Source organism: Myotis lucifugus, unplaced genomic scaffold, assembly GCF_000147115.1.
Source record: "Myotis lucifugus unplaced genomic scaffold, Myoluc2.0 scaffold_257, whole genome shotgun sequence".
Lineage (NCBI taxonomy): Eukaryota > Metazoa > Chordata > Mammalia > Chiroptera > Vespertilionidae > Myotis > Myotis lucifugus.
The window spans coordinates 460,014-475,670 of record NW_005871305.1 but is presented as its reverse complement, the minus strand read 5'-3'; the positions used below and the strand labels follow the sequence as shown (position 1 = coordinate 475,670).

The 15,657-nt window shown below is 41.0% G+C and overlaps 1 protein-coding gene across 1 annotated transcript in view; it reads left to right on the top strand.

Annotated features, from left to right (window-relative positions):
• The first annotated feature begins 5,404 nt into the window (after positions 1-5,404).
• ABCB1 (ATP binding cassette subfamily B member 1) overlaps positions 5,405-15,657 on the top strand; it is a 73,824-nt gene continuing 63,571 nt past the window's right edge. The window contains exons 1-3 of the mRNA XM_006099063.3: positions 5,405-5,503; positions 6,082-6,149; positions 13,090-13,141. Of these exons, the coding sequence (XP_006099125.1) occupies positions 6,088-6,149; positions 13,090-13,141 (114 nt within the window). The 5' untranslated portion in view covers positions 5,405-5,503; positions 6,082-6,087. The remainder of the gene's footprint in view (positions 5,504-6,081; positions 6,150-13,089; positions 13,142-15,657) is intronic.

Here is a 15,657-nt window from a genome sequence, read left to right as displayed (position 1 = left end):
TGTGTCCATTTCAACGATGCAGGAATGAAGTTATGAAAGACTGAGCAACCTGTCCAAAGCCACTCAGCTAAGGGACGAAGTTGGAATTCAAACCCTCCTGAGACCCCACTTTATTCTCACCTTTTTCTTGATCTTACTCCTTTGTCCCTCTCCCATTAATTCCATAATTCATTTAAAAAATCTTGTGCTTTTAAAAAAATATATATTTTTGTATTTATTTCAGAGAGGAAGGAAGAGGGAGAGGGAGATAGAAACATAAATGCTGAGAGAGAATCATTGATCGACTGCCTCCTGTACATCCCCCACTGAGGGTTGAGCCTGCCATCTGAGCATGTGACCTGACCAAGAATGGAAACGTGACCTCCTGGTTCATAAGTTGATGCTCAATCACTGAGCCACACCAGCCGGGCTTCTTGTGCTTTTAAGGTAGATTTATTTTAATAGAGGACAGTGCCTCACTCAGAGGGGTGATTCTGTAGTGAAGTTTTAAGGCTGACAGAGGTTATAGAACTTCCAAAGAACCCTAATGATAACTTAGGCAGCTACCCTACTAGTCTGACTTCTATAAAGTTGTCTCTGATATCACACTCTTGACAATATTTTCAACAGGCATTTATTAAAGCTTTATTTTTGTAGGTTGCTGTACTGTTAAGATAGAAAGAGAAAATCCTCGTCATAAAAACATTAATAATAAATACCAAATGAGAAGTACATATAATGAGCTGGGGAGGGCTAGAAATCATTTCTGACTAGTGTAGACAGAAGGGTTCACAGAAGAGTAAAATTCAGGCTTTTATTTGCCATTGACTTGACACATAGCTAAGTCACTTAATTTTAAATTAAGTCAATTTATTATCACCTGATTACCACTTCGATGTTGCAGCATTGGCTAAATAATGTTAAGAGAAATAACCTCTTTAGAGATTATTAGAATACTAGGGGCCCGGTGCACGAAATTCGTGCACGGGGCAGAAGGTCCCTCAGCCTGGCCTGCACTCTCTTGCAATCTGGGACCCCGCTGGGGATGTCTGACTGCTGATTTAGGCTGCAGGATCGGGCCTAAACTGGCAGTTGGACATCTCTCTCGCAATCCGGGACCACTGGCTCCTAACTGCTCATCTGCCTGCCTGATCACCCCTAACCACTCTGCCTGCCTGATTGCCCCTAACCCCTCTGCCTGCCTGCCTGATTGCCCCTAACCACTCCCCTGCCTACTTGCCCTTAACCACTCTGCCTGCCTGCCTGCCTGCCTGATTGCCTCTAACCACTCTGCCTGCCTGCCTGATCGCCCCTAACCACCTTTGCCTTGGCCCCCGCCGCAGCGGCTTTGTCCAGAAGGACATCCGGAAGGACATCCGGAAGGTTGTTTGGCTGACTGGTCTAATTAGCATATTATGCTTTTATTGTTATAGATTAGAGCAGGGGTCCTCAAACTATGGCCCGCGGGCCACATGCAAATACAAATATTGTATTTGTTCCCGTTTTGGTTTTTTTACTTCAAAATAAGATATGTGCAGTGTGCATAGGAATTTGTTCATAGTTTTTTTTTAAACTATAGTCCGGCCCTCCAACGATCTGAGGGACAGTGAACTGGTCCCCTGTTTAAAAAGTTTGAGGACCCCTGGATTAGAGTTACAGAGAGTAAGGTGGGTTTTTTTTTTCTTTTAAGTGCCACGTGTGCATAGAATCAATCTGATGTAATCCCACCGTGAGTTTAGGTACAGTCATCATTCAATGTTCCCTTGTCATCAAGTATAATCACATGTCCTTTATACATAAAAATCAATCACACCTAAATAGGTGGAGAGTGTGTGGGTCCTTTATCTGTTGTTGCCACAAATGAGTCATTTGTCTTGCTCTTTGGACCGGAAATCTCAGGTATATTCTTTCTCTGACTCAGGTCAATTAAGTTCATCAAGGTAGACTTCTTTTAGAGTATTGAACTTTTAATTCATACTCAGATTGGCTAAATAGAGGAGCTAGGAGAAACAGGGGAAATGAATTACTGGAGTAATCAGGGAAAGAAACACATAGGATTTATAACAAAAGAAGCATGGGAAGACCCTCCTGAAGAATTTGTTTTCCTTCTTAGAAGTAGGAAAAGTAGATGGAAAACATAATAGATATGTTGTACATTTATTGACAACACATTTACAGACATTAAAAAGGAAGAAATTTGAGTTAATATTCATTTGTGCATGTTTAATGGGCTATAAGAGAAAGACAACTAATGAATATACTAAAACACTGGTGAACCTTCCACATCTAATATCTAATATTTCAATGCACTGGGAGAAACTCACTGTTTATGGAACTTATATGGCAAATACTCTTTCACATTTAAGATTGAGTTGTTTGATAGATCTTTGCATATTAGATTTGCTTAAGGTAGAGTAGAAAGGTGTGTTTCAGAAAAGATTAATGGGTGGCAAATAGGTTCAAACAAAATAAGGCAACTAGCCTGTCAATAGCATTCATAGAATTCCTATCACTGGAAAAGCACTGTACTAACTATTATACAAAAAAATAAACAAAACACAATTTCTGTCTATCTGGGACAATAAAACTGTTACAAATAAAATAACCTACAATCTCCCTGAAGGCAGAATGTAATGTTTAAATCATCTATCACTAAAATTTAGCACAATATTTAGCATATGGCAAGCACTTAGTAAATGTTTGTGGAACAAATACTGACTGAACTGAAGCCCAAATTTATGGAGAAATATCCCAATAAGTATAAGTTTAAAGAATTTAAAATATTTTAAGCAGCATACAATATATGTACAATATTCTCAGAATAAAAAGCTTTTATATAATTTTATAAGTCAATCTGCTCATTCATTTTTCCATTTATTCACGTCACACATATTTATTGAGCATTTACTATGTGCCAGACACTGTTTCTAGCTCGTTTGAGCAAATAGCATGACATTTTAATAAAAACCTGAAAAAAAATGAGGAAATGAGCTATACTGCACAGCTAACTTAAGGAGAAGGAGTTTCAGCCAGAGAAAATGTGAAGTGCAAATGCCCTAAGCTGGGAGCATGCTCCGATGTTCAAGGAACAGAAGGCCGATGACACTGGAACAGAATTAATAAGAAAAGAGTAATAGGAGATGAGGTCAGAGTTAAGAGGGGGCCAGATCATGTAGGAACTTGGGGAAAACCTTGGATTTATTCTGAGTAAGAGGGGAAAATGGTTGGATAGTGACAATTAGACTTGACTGACTCTAACAATATACCGTAGAGAGGGGAGGGTGGAGAGAGACTGTAAAGAAGGGTAAAGGTAGGAAAGAAAGACCATCAAGTTAATCACATTTCCTTTATACATAATCAATTGTTGATGTTATTTCAATATTCATGATGACAGATGCTAGGCCCTAGGGGTGGGCAAACTTTTTGACTCGAGGGCCACAATGGGTTCTTAAACTGGACCGGAGGGCCGGAACAAAAGCATGGATGGAGTGTTTGTGTGAACTAATATAAATTCAAAGTAAACATCATTACATAAAAGGGTACGGTCTTTTTTTTTTTTTTTTAGTTTTATTCATTTCAAACTGGCTGGATCCGGCCCACGGGCCGTAGTTTGTCCACGGCTGTCTAGGGGAAGTGGCAATGAAGACATAAAATGGCATTGTATTTGTTCATTTTCCTCCACTGTAAAATGGGGGTGAGAATAATAGTACTTACTTCACAGGGTTCTTGTGAGGATTAAATAAATTAATATCTTTGGACAGTTTCTGGTATATGGCCATTACTTAGTAAATGTTTATTATTATTATTCCCACAGATATGTATAGGACAGACTGCAGCAGGAATGCGAATCTTGAGTATTGGGAGAGTACATACAAGTTTGTGAAAGGGCTACATGCTGGTGGAGGACAGGAAGATGCAGAATTGCGGGGAAGCACACTGCAAAAAGGGAAAATAGCTGCTTGCATGAAAGTGTGTGTGAAGACTTGGAAAGGAACTGCTTGGGCTTCCCTGAGGAACTGCCAAGTGCAGCTGTGACGTATTCCCAGAAGTGGTGGGCAGTAATGTGAGACCGGAGTCCGTCTTAAAGGTCAAGGATTGTGGCTTGGAAGTAGCTAGAACTGTCCATTAGTTTAGGTCCATCATATGTTATATCCATAGTTTCATGACCGTGGAGTAAAGAAACTGAAAAATACATGTTAGAAAAACAGAGCTCTTTTGAAAACTCTGGTCTGTTCTGATCCTTAAACTATGTATGTCCCTGATAGAGATTTTTCACTTGAAGCTCAAGCATGTAGACATAGTATAAGCAGCATAATATTATACTTAAAAAATATCTGCATTGTTTTAGGGAGGAATTAGCGCAGTTTACAAGTATACACCTAATATAACAAGATCTCAAACTAAAAGTGGGACAAGTAAAATAAAGATGGAAACAGAGCAGAGGCATAAATCAGATTAAAAATCCATGTGATGAAGAGGAAAGCTGTACCCATTTGCTCCAGGTGGGACCACAGGGTTGGTGGTAAGCCTGTAAGCAGTTGAACAGTTGCTGCACACATGCATATCCAGTTAGAACAGAGCGAAAATCAGTGGCCTGTTAGAAAGTCTAACAGTTTGTAAAGAAAGAAACCTGACTATATGGCTAAAACAAAAGTCAAGGCAAGGAAAATTTCGAGTCAAGAATGGAAAGAAAATGATGGCTTTGAAGTATGACCTTAAAAAGCAGGGAAAATGCTCATACTATGCAGTTAAAAAAAGAGTTTTATTTTAAACCTTTGCAGTGAGCTGAGAGGCAACAGGCAGAGAACGCACTATTTCTATTCTAAAATGTCCATTTCAATGGACATATTAACATTTTTTCCTATTTATGTCCTTCCCTTGATCTTCAAACAAAAGACGGATGAACAGATAACCACAGAAACTGTCAAACACACCGAAGTCTTGCAGAAAACGTCCCCTGGCTTATTTAAAGGTGCTGCTAGGAAGGAAAGTTTAACTTGTTTTAACTTCAAAATGGACCAGGTCGGAGATTGCTTTATTAACTATATTAGATGTGATGCCAAAGAAAGTTTCCCTTATCTACTTGAGACCTGGGGAGCCAAATTATGTCTCTCTCGAGAGGAAAGAAGAGAAGAGAGAGTTATCTGGACATGTAGAGACATAACTCTATAAACGTAAGCGCCCCCAATGATTCAGCTGGTAGGCGGTTCTCTACCGGCCCATTTGCGAAGGGGCAACGGTAGCAAGGACATTTCTCCTGGAAATACAACCTGTTTCATAACCTGTGCAATCAGCAGTCAATCGAGCGGGGCGGGGAGCAGTCCTAACTGGTCTGGCTGATTGGGCAGGAGAGCCCCAGGGTGCTGGCTGCGCCCGCCCAGCGGTTCACTCCCTGGGCCGCAGGAAGCCCGGGCGCAGTTGAGCTTGGGCTCCTCCTCACGCGCATCCGCCCGGGCTTTCCACTCAAATCGGCCTCTTTCTAACAGAATCCACATCTTGGTGGACAATCCGAGGAAAGCCCGAGGTAGGGGTGTGCGAGGTTGGGGGCTGGGGGTGGGACAGGATGCAGAAAAGGTGGGGCTCTCCAATTTCTTGAGTTTGGTACCTGTCGGAGAAGCGCTTCGGAGGGGATGGAGGCGGTGATTCCAATTGGGAAGTCCGTGGGGACCAAGTGGGGGTGAGACCTAGAGTCGCCCTGGGAGCTCCTGGAGCACCTCTGCCCGAAGCTTTCGGCGCCAGCCACGCTGGACTCTGTAGTCCAGAGCGAGGAGAGCCGGCGCGGTGCCGATGGCGCGGCTCTGAGTCCGCGGCGGGTGGACCGGAGCGCATTGTCAGAGACGGGAGGAACCGGGAGGGAGAGCCTCCTATCCGGCGGGCAAAGTTCAGGTCGCGCCGCCGTCCTCCAGCTCTGCTCGCGTGCGAAGGCCGGAAGCCGGGCGCGCACGCAAGCCCCCTGCGGCGAACATCACCCCGGGAGCGGCCGGGGCACTTCGGGGCGAGCGCACCGCTCTACGGCTCGCCGGGCTCCGCGCGGGGCTCCGTCTCACCTCCGCCTCCTGCGCATCACACTTTGGTTCACCCGCTGTGGTTTCATCTCCTCAGGTCGCGATGGATCACGAAGAGGGCCGCAATGGAAGAGCGGGGGAAATCTTGAAAATGGACAAAAAAAGGTAGCCAGTTTGTTTCACTTTCGTATCTTCCATGGCCTGAGAGATTTGGGCTGTGTGTTTCTAGCCCCCGGCACTGAAATCAGTGAACAGGTGGTGGTGATTTTAATCTTAATCTAACGGAGCTAGCGATCGCTCTGTGGGAATTCACTGGCCGAGTTGGGCACCGCGTTTGCAGTTTCCCCTCCGCTTTGGTGAGCTTCTTCCTGGCCCTTTGAGCTTTAGGACAAGGCTCGCATCCTCTGCTGCGTTTGATGACCTTCTGCTTTACAAGCCTCAGGTCTCATCTGCTCCCTGCTTATGCTCTCCTCCCTGGGCCCTTCTCTTACTTCTGGTAAAACAGTCAGAAGCTTTGCATTGTTGGCGGCATGGCAGGTGGGACAGAAGACCAAAACTACATTTAGGTGTGAGTGTTTTTAAAAGGGCAATGAATATCTGACCCTAGTTAGAAATTGTGAAAAGAGAAGACTTGCAGTACCAAAGAACCGACTAGCGTGGTGTGAAAATATCCGGATGTATAAAGAATTGGCCACTCGGAGAAAATAATTTAAGTAAATTCTGGTGGAAGTGCGGTGTCTACACAGGAAATGTTAAACTTCACACAGTGGGTTCATTGTGCTGGGGTCCAGCCCCAGAGGTCCAGGGGTTCCCAAAGGTGTGGACGGAGTCCGCAAAGAATGTTTTACACAGAGACAGCGAACTCTCTAGCTTTCCTTAGTCTCCGTGGAGGAGAAAGATCCTGAGTCAAGCTGAGTCTTTATTTTTATAGTCAGGGATAAACAAGGTAGTGTTATAGTCAGGGATAAACAAGGTAGTGGTTACCAAAGTTACACTGTTCTTGTGAGTTTCACTTGTTTTTGTTCTTGTTGCACTTCCCTCAGCCCATTAGCTTCCCAGGTAAGATCTAGGGAGTGTTATAAGGCCAAGCCTAATTATGCTAAGAGGACTGTCCCTCTAAGCTGGGACTTGTTTGTGACTTTGCCCACAGGTCAGTCTGAGGCTTAACCCTACATCAGCTCCCCACATCATTGTTAGTAGAAAATCGTAAAATAAAACAAATTAATAAATATGTTATTAGAAACTGAGCTTTTTAGTGTAAGAGAAAAGAAATATAAATGTGGGCATCAAGTAAGTTTTTTTTTTACTAGTAAATGTTAAACTTTAATTGGAAACTTCAATATGAACTCATGGTTTTTAATAGTTCAATTTCTTTCCAATGAAAGGGACAATAGCATTGAGCACACCGAGTGCCAGATGTTGGTTTCTAAATACCATACCTCACTCAGAGAACTGTGGACCCCAGGGAGAAATGGCTAATTCCAACCAGGTCTGGACAGGGAAAAAGAGGGCCTGGAGTTTCTTGTGCAATGCCAAAACAAGGGAGTGGAATCTACGTTTTCAAAGGACAGGAGAAAAGTAATTGAACTTGATGGTGATATACTGAATATGATACAGGAGTTCTTAATAAAATTCTGAAAGGAGGAGGAAAGTTAGAAAAGGGTGAGAGAAGTAGAGAGAATAAGGAACATTCTTTTTTAAACAAATTATTTTTTTTATTGATTTCAGAAAGGAAAGGAGAGGGAGAGAGAGAGAGAAACATCAATAATGAGAGAAAATTATTGATTGGCTGCCTCGAATGACCCCCACTGGGGATCAAGCCTGCAACCCGGGCATGTGCCCTTGACTGGAATCGAACCTGGGACCCTTCAGTCTGCAGGCTGACGCTTTATCCACTGAGCCAAACTGGCTAGGACAAAGGAACATTCTTTACAGAAAAACGCCAGTGGTCATTTTTGAACCTGCATTGTTATAATTGATTCAGGCAAGGATTGTAATGGATCCTAAACCACTAGTTGTACCTAAGAATTATGTGTTTTTCCAATGGGGAGATTTTGCAGTTAGTATTTTAACCCAGTGATCAGACTTGGCATCACTCATGGTGGAAATCACTGTATTAGTGACAAGACACCACCTAGGAAGGACTGATGTTGTCCAATAGGAATATAATGTGAGCCACACTTGTGACTATTAATTTCTAGTAGCAACATTCAGAAAAGTAAAAAGAAACAGGTGAAATTACTTTGAAAATATATTTTAAGGAGCCCAGTATATACAAAGTATTATCATTTCCACCTGTAATCAGAATTATTAATCAGATAGTTTACATTCTCTTTTTCATACACCTTTTAATTGTGGGGGATATATTCAAAGCCCCCTGGTAGATGCCTGAAACCAAGGATAGTACCTAACCCTATATATACATTTGATCCTTGAAGAGCATAGGGTTGAGCTTCACAGGTCTACTTATACTCACTATTTTTTCTGTTGACCCATAGTTGACCAATGCAGTTCAAACTTGTGTTGTTCAAGAGTCAACTGGTGATTGTAACCCAAGTATGCAGAGGGTTGACTAAAGTTATATGTAGGCACCCTTAACCCTCCTGAAGTGTTTACGGGTCAATGGTATTATATTTTTTCCTATACATACATCCTATGATAAAGTTTAATTTATAAATTAGGCACAGTAGGAGATTAACAATAACTAATAAAATAGAACAATTATAATAATACACTCTAATCAGAGTTATATGAATGGCTTTGGAGCCATTATTAAATAAAATAAGGGTAATTTGAGCATAAGCACTGCACTATCATGACAGTAGACAGCTACTAAGAAACTAACCGGCACATGGCAATACAGCATGGGGACTCTAGACAAAGGGATGAGTCATATCTTCAGTGGATGGGTGCTAAATTTCACCCCTCTATTCACAGTGCACAATTTAGAACTTATAAATTCTCTATTTCTAGAATTTTCCATTTAATATTTTTGGAGTACAGTTGACCACAGGTAACTAAAACTGTGGAAAGTGAAACTACAGATATGGGAGCACTACTAAGTCTTCAAGTCTGCTATGATTTTATACTTATTGCACATCAACTTGAATTTAATTTGAAACGGGCATATCCAAGATGTGGGACATTCTATAAGATATCCGTTCATTTTCCTACAAAAGGTCAGTGGGGTGAGGGGGAGGAGCAGAAGGATTTCCAGATTTTAAAAAGAGACTAAAGAGACAAAACTATGATATGTAATGTATGGACCTTGATTACATTGGTTCCAAAAAAGGGAAAAGCTATAGAAAACTTGCTATTATTTTTTAGATGTGATAATGGTAGGAAAGCATGTGAAATGTCATGGTGTTTGCAACTTACTTTAAAATAGTTCAATAAAATATTAACAGTGACTCAGTTGCTTGGAGCATCATCCTGTGCACCATTCCCCATCAAGGCACATACGTAGGTTGTGGGTTCCATTCCCAGTGGTGCACATGTGGGAGGCAACCAATCGATGTATCTCTCTCTCTCTGTCCCCTTCTCCCTCTCCCTCTGCCTCTCCCTCCCTCTCTCTCTAAAATCAATGAAAACATATCCTTGGGTGAGGATTAAAAAAAATTAACAGTGATAGTATATACTTTCTTATATAAAGAAAATATGTTCAAAAAGTTAACAATTGTTGAATTTAGGTGAACATTATATGGGTAGTCATTACTATTTCAGTTTTTCTGCTTACTTAAAAATTTTTTAAATAAAAAATTTTCATAAAAATAAAAAGGAAAAATATCCATAGAGTGGAAAGTATACATTTTTCTTTTGTTTTTAATTAAAAAAACAAACAAACTTGGTGCTTTAAAGAACTTATGACACAAACAGGGATATTGGAGTAAGAAATATTGAGGGTATGTGGAGGGAAATGGCAAAGAAATTGGTTCAGGCCAGCACATACCTTTATTTTATTACTAGAGGCCCGGTGCACTAAATTTGTGCACGGGGGGAGGGGCTTGTCCCTCAGCCCGGCCTGCGCCCTCTCACAGTCCAGGAGCCCTTGGGGAGCGAGCCTAAGCCAGCAGTCGGACATCCTTAGCGCTGCTGTGGAGGTGGGAGAGGCTCCCACCACCACCACTGCACTCGCCAGCCGTGAGCCTGGCTTCTGGCTGAGAGGCACTCCCCCTGTGGGAGCGCACTGACCATCAGGGGGCAGCTCCAGTGTTGAGCATCTGCCCCCTGGAGGTCAGTGCGCATCATAGAGACCGGTCCTTCCGCTGTGGTCTATTTGCATATTACCCTTTTATTATATAGGATTGGTTCTTATTATGGCCTACAGACTTTTATTTTTCAAACTAGATTTTCTTTTTAGTTAAATTGTGCTCATCCTCATTGATATTAATCTGTTCTTAATAAAACTATATCCTTTTCCCCTAGTTTTATTGAGATATAGTTGACATACAGCACTGTATAAATTTAAGATATACAGCATAATGGTTTGACTTACATATATTTTGAAATGATTACCATGATAAATTTAGTTAACATCCATCATCTCATACAGATACAATAAAAAGTAAAACTTTTTTTTTCTTTTGAAGAGAACTCTTAGGTTCTACTTTCTTAACAACTTTTCTATATGTCATTGTCAACTACTAGTATAGTCATCATGTTGTACTTCTTCATCTATTTTGTTGCTACATCCCTGGTACTTCTTTATTTTGTTGTTGTTAATCCTTACATAAGGATATTTTTTCCATTTTATTTCTTTTTTCTTTCTTTTTTTTTTGTAGAGAGAGTGGAGAGAGGGAGGGAGGGTGCCAGGGAGAGAGAGAGAGAGAGAGAGAGAGGAGAGAAACACTCATGTGAGAAAGATACACTGATTGGTTGCCTCCTGCACATGCCCTGACCTGGGCTGGGGATAGAAGCTGCAACCCAGGTGTGTGCCCTTGACTGGGAATCGAACCCATGACCCTTTGGTGCAGGGCTGATGCTCTAACCACTGATCCACACCAGTCATGGCTTTGGTACTTTATCTTATAACTGGAAGTTTGTACCTTCCTCCTCAGTCCTTCCTCCCTCCTCCCTGTAACCACAAATCTGATCTGTTTTTCTATGAGTTTGGGGTTTTTTAAAAAACTATACAGTATATTCTCATTTGTAATTATAAAGAAGCATATGTCTTTGTTAATAGGTTTAAGGCTTGGATGCTCAATCGTACCCCTGGGAATATCTGTATTTATAAATATTCTTAATTGCAACGAGGTTTGATGAACGACTTGCCTTTGGTCAGCCCTGTGTTTCAAGCTGATGGGTAAATGGGTAATCTAGTGGGGCGGAAAGTCATTGTGGAAGAGCATATCCTTGCAATGCAGCGACTCAGAAGGCTGAGGTTGCCCTGAGTCTGTGGCGTTGAGAGGCTAGACTTTTCAGTTGAAATCTTGGCGTTGCTCTAGCCCTGTGCCCTTGGATAAGCTAGTTAATTCCGTTCGCCTGCAGTGTTCTTATCTCTAAAAGAACAGAAATGTGCCTGCCTCACAGAGATCAAAATTAAATGATTTTGGATGTTGAACACACAGTGACATATAACGGATAATGTGTTATAGAATTGTATGCTTGAAACCTATATAATTTTATTAACCAATGCCACCCAATAAATGTAATACAATTAAAAATTATTAAATGAGATTATGTATGGGAAGTGTTCACTTAGCTAGTGCTTCAGCACCATTATAACTTCTTCAAAGTAGCAGCAATATTAAAGAAGAAAAAAATAAGTAGAAAGCTTAGAGCTCAACTTCAATTATGTATGGCTATTTTTCTCCTCTCGCTCTGGTCCCAGGGTTACTGAAACCATGCCTTTACTGGGCGTAGGGCGGGACCACATTTGAAGAGTTATGTTTGTGTATTTTGTGTGTTTATGTTCGTCTCACATCACTCCAAAGCCAAATATGGGATAAACTCTGGATTTTTTTTTCGTTAGAAGTCTCTTCAGCTCTTTGACCTTGCTTAGTATAAAGAACAAAGACAAAGATGAATTAACTTTTTGAACTTGAAAATCTGTGTAAAAAATAATATGGTCCTTCTCTGAAATAGTCTTTCTTTTGTACATTTGAAAATATAGATGCGGCGGCTGGGGATGGTGGGTTTGTCTTCATGTCCTTGGTGGCAATTACGTAGAGTGGAAAAGGGTTGCAGTTAGATTCATTTGAAATCTAGGCTCAAAATAATAATTGACTGTAGCTTTTCTAGGTTACATTTATTGCCATAATGGTCCATTTAGGGGTCCAGACATCCTTTCAGAATTAGATTTGTTCATAGTAATTCAATTACTTTTCTTATGAGGTTATTTTATGCTCAGTATCTGACTGCCAATACCCTCCATTAGCAGAGAGAGTGATTAAGGTTAATATCTGGGTAGTAGATGGAATATCTACTTCTAGAATTCTTAGATGATAATTCAGGAGATTACCCTGGGAGAGCATGAATAATTTTCTAATAGTAAAAACAGAAATCTCTCTTCTTTTCAGTAATTTTTCTAATTGCAAAAGTCGTGTGTCTCTGTATGTTTTTATCATAGAAAATTAGGAAATGCCAAAGGCACAAGGAATAAAATATATTGATAAATATCTCAACACCCAGTGATAACCACACATATAGATTTCTAGGACACATGTTAACATGTTTAAACTTCATAAATAGGATCAGACTATTAACCTGCTTTTTTACTGAATAATACAGTGGGGCCTTGACTTACGAGTGTCCCGACTAACGAGTTTTTCGAGATACGAGCCATTTCTTGGCTGATTTTTTGCTTTGAGTTGCGAGCTAAAATTCGGGTTACGAGCCAGCTTCAGATACCCCACTGCTAGTTGGCGCAGCGAACGTCACAGTGAACGCCACAACATCAGCCCAGCATCACGTGTCTCACTTGTTCACTTTAAGATTTGACATATGAGTAATTTGAGTTATGAGCTCCATCACGGAACGAATTAAACACGTAAGTCAAGGCCCCACTGTATAATGTAAGCAAGTTATAAACTGTATGTTAATTTGGTAATTTAAAATTTTATATAATTTTAAAAGTTTTGTGTAATTCTATTGCTATGTTTTTCAGTAAAAAAAAAGAGAAGAAAGAAAAGAAACCAACTGTCAGTGTACTTACAATGGTGAGTTTTGAATTTATTCACTATTCAGAATACATAGGAATTGACTTCTCCTTACCTAGAGAAGAGATATTTTACCTCTTATGATTATTTCTGGGAGAGCATTTGGATGGAGAGGTAAACCAAATTGGTTTAATTTAGCTTATTTTCAGGGTAATGCCAATCATAACTTGCCATGTGAATTGAGCCTCGGTAGCTACCCTTTTTGTCCTCGGTTTCATTATCCTCCGAGTTAGTTATGTCACCAGTGGCCTGTTAATCTATGCCAAGCACTGGGAGAGATGCTTGCATAGATAACAGATCTCTCAGCCACCTGGATGAGACCAGCCACATAGGACACAAGGTTCCCTGTCTGCAGTGGCTCTGATCAGAATCCTGGCAGGTTTGAGGTCAAAGTCCCAGGTATTCATAGAATAAAAGTTTACAATGGATTGTGTATTGCTGTGACTTGGTACGTGTAATCATTCTTCTGTGCTGAATAATTGGCAGTTCTAGAATGTGAAAACCTTAATTCTTTATCTCATTTTCTGGTTGCGCAAAGGTTGCTCAGAAACTTTATTTTCATCAATTGGAAATAAGAGAAGGGTTTTATAGATGTGACTGGTTGATGGTCTCTTTCTCTACCTGAATTGAAATTAAATTCATTTTGAGACCAAAACATTTCTGTCTTTCATAGTTTAGTTTTTATTTTATTTGTAGCTTAAATTTTAGAACAAATCTTAGATTTTAGAAAATTTAACAGACTTAATACACAGAGGTAATACTACCAATACTAAAGAATAAAAATCTAGAATTTCAATGTGAGGTAATAACACACATACTGCTCTATATGCCATGTATTGTTCTAAACACTATATAAATACTATATATATGACCTCATAGGTACTATTCATTCAGATAGATATTATTATTATTCTAATTTTGCAGATGAAGAAGGCCACACACATTAACTTGCCCAACGATAAAGTATGGGGCCAGGATTCAGACCTGGGAAGTTCATGTTCTAAATCACAGTGCTCAGGATGGCATAGAAAGAATGTATTCTAAGCCTGTGCCAAAGTGCTGTAGTACAAATGTGGCTTTCCCTTGTGTCTTTTTCCTGAAGAGCTGACACAGAGAACTGTGAACTTAACTTATATGTAAAACCTATAAACACCAGGACTCATTAAGAAAGTTTAACAGTAAAATGCTGATGTTATTGGCATTGCATATTAATAACATTATCCGGTTAAGACAAAAACTTATGTGTGTCAGGGGGTTTCCAAGAACCCCAGGTTTGATGATTCACTAGAAGAACTCACAGGACTTGGCATGTAATTACACTCACGGATAAGATTTATTGCAGCCGAATGCAAAGCAGAACCCGCCTTGGGACAAGGCACATAGAGGGACATCCAGGAGGAACCAGACATAAGCTCTCAGAGGCCTTTCCCGGCGAGTCCCATTTCATTCCCCCAGCAATGAGCTGGGACAACACATGTGAAAGGCTATCAGAGGAACTCAGGACTCAGCATGCAACGTTTTTACTAGTGGGGGGGGGGTGGGGGGGCTGACCCTGGAGGCACAGCACGTACCGAAATTCCAAACTCCCAGAAGGAAGGCAGGTTTTCAGGATCCACCACATTGTACAAATAGTTCCGGCCTCTTTATCAGCTAGGCTGTTACTAATGTTGTGGCCCCATAACAAAGAAACAGAATTTCCGCAGGATGAGGCCCAGAAATCAGGATTTTAAAAAGATTCCCAGGTGATTCTAATGTGCAGCCAAGGTTGAGAACCACTGTTCTAGAGGCTGCCTGCATTCCTAAACTCGTGGCCCCTTCCTTGCATCACTCCAACCTCTAATTTCAGTAATCATTCATTGCTCCTGATTTTGATATATTTGGCTCCCTCTTACAAGGACCCTTGTGATTGCATTAGGCCCATTCGGATAATCCAGAATAACCTCCCTATTTCAAGATCCTTAACATCTACAAAGTCCCTTTTCCCATGTAAAGAAACCTATTCACAGGTTCCTGGGATGAGGATGTGGACATGTTTAGGGTGAACAGGGCATTATTCCACCTTCCACTCCTGGTCTAGACTTCGTTTGCTCTCCTAACCACTCTCTTTACTGCTAGTCCCCCTCCTCCATTTCTGCTCGTCTGAAAACTTTCCTCCATAGTAGCCACATCACATCACCTCAGTTCCATCCTTAAGATGCTCTAGATGGGAAATTTAGAGTAGAACCCAAATTCCCTCCTGTGGCTATAAAAGGCTCTCCATATGACCTCTGTCTCATCTCTGACTTCACTATGGTTTCTTCTTCACTCTGCTCTTGCCGCAGTAGTAATTCCGTTTGGTCCTTGAGACACACCATCCCAGGACAAAGCTTTGCATTTGTTCTTCCTACCTGGAAGGTTCTGCCTCCAGATTGTCACATGACTGATTACATCCTTCCTGTCACTGAGGTCTCAGCTCATATATTGCCTCCTCAGAGAGATGTCCCTGGTCAGCCAGTCTAAGCCAGCAGATCCTGCCT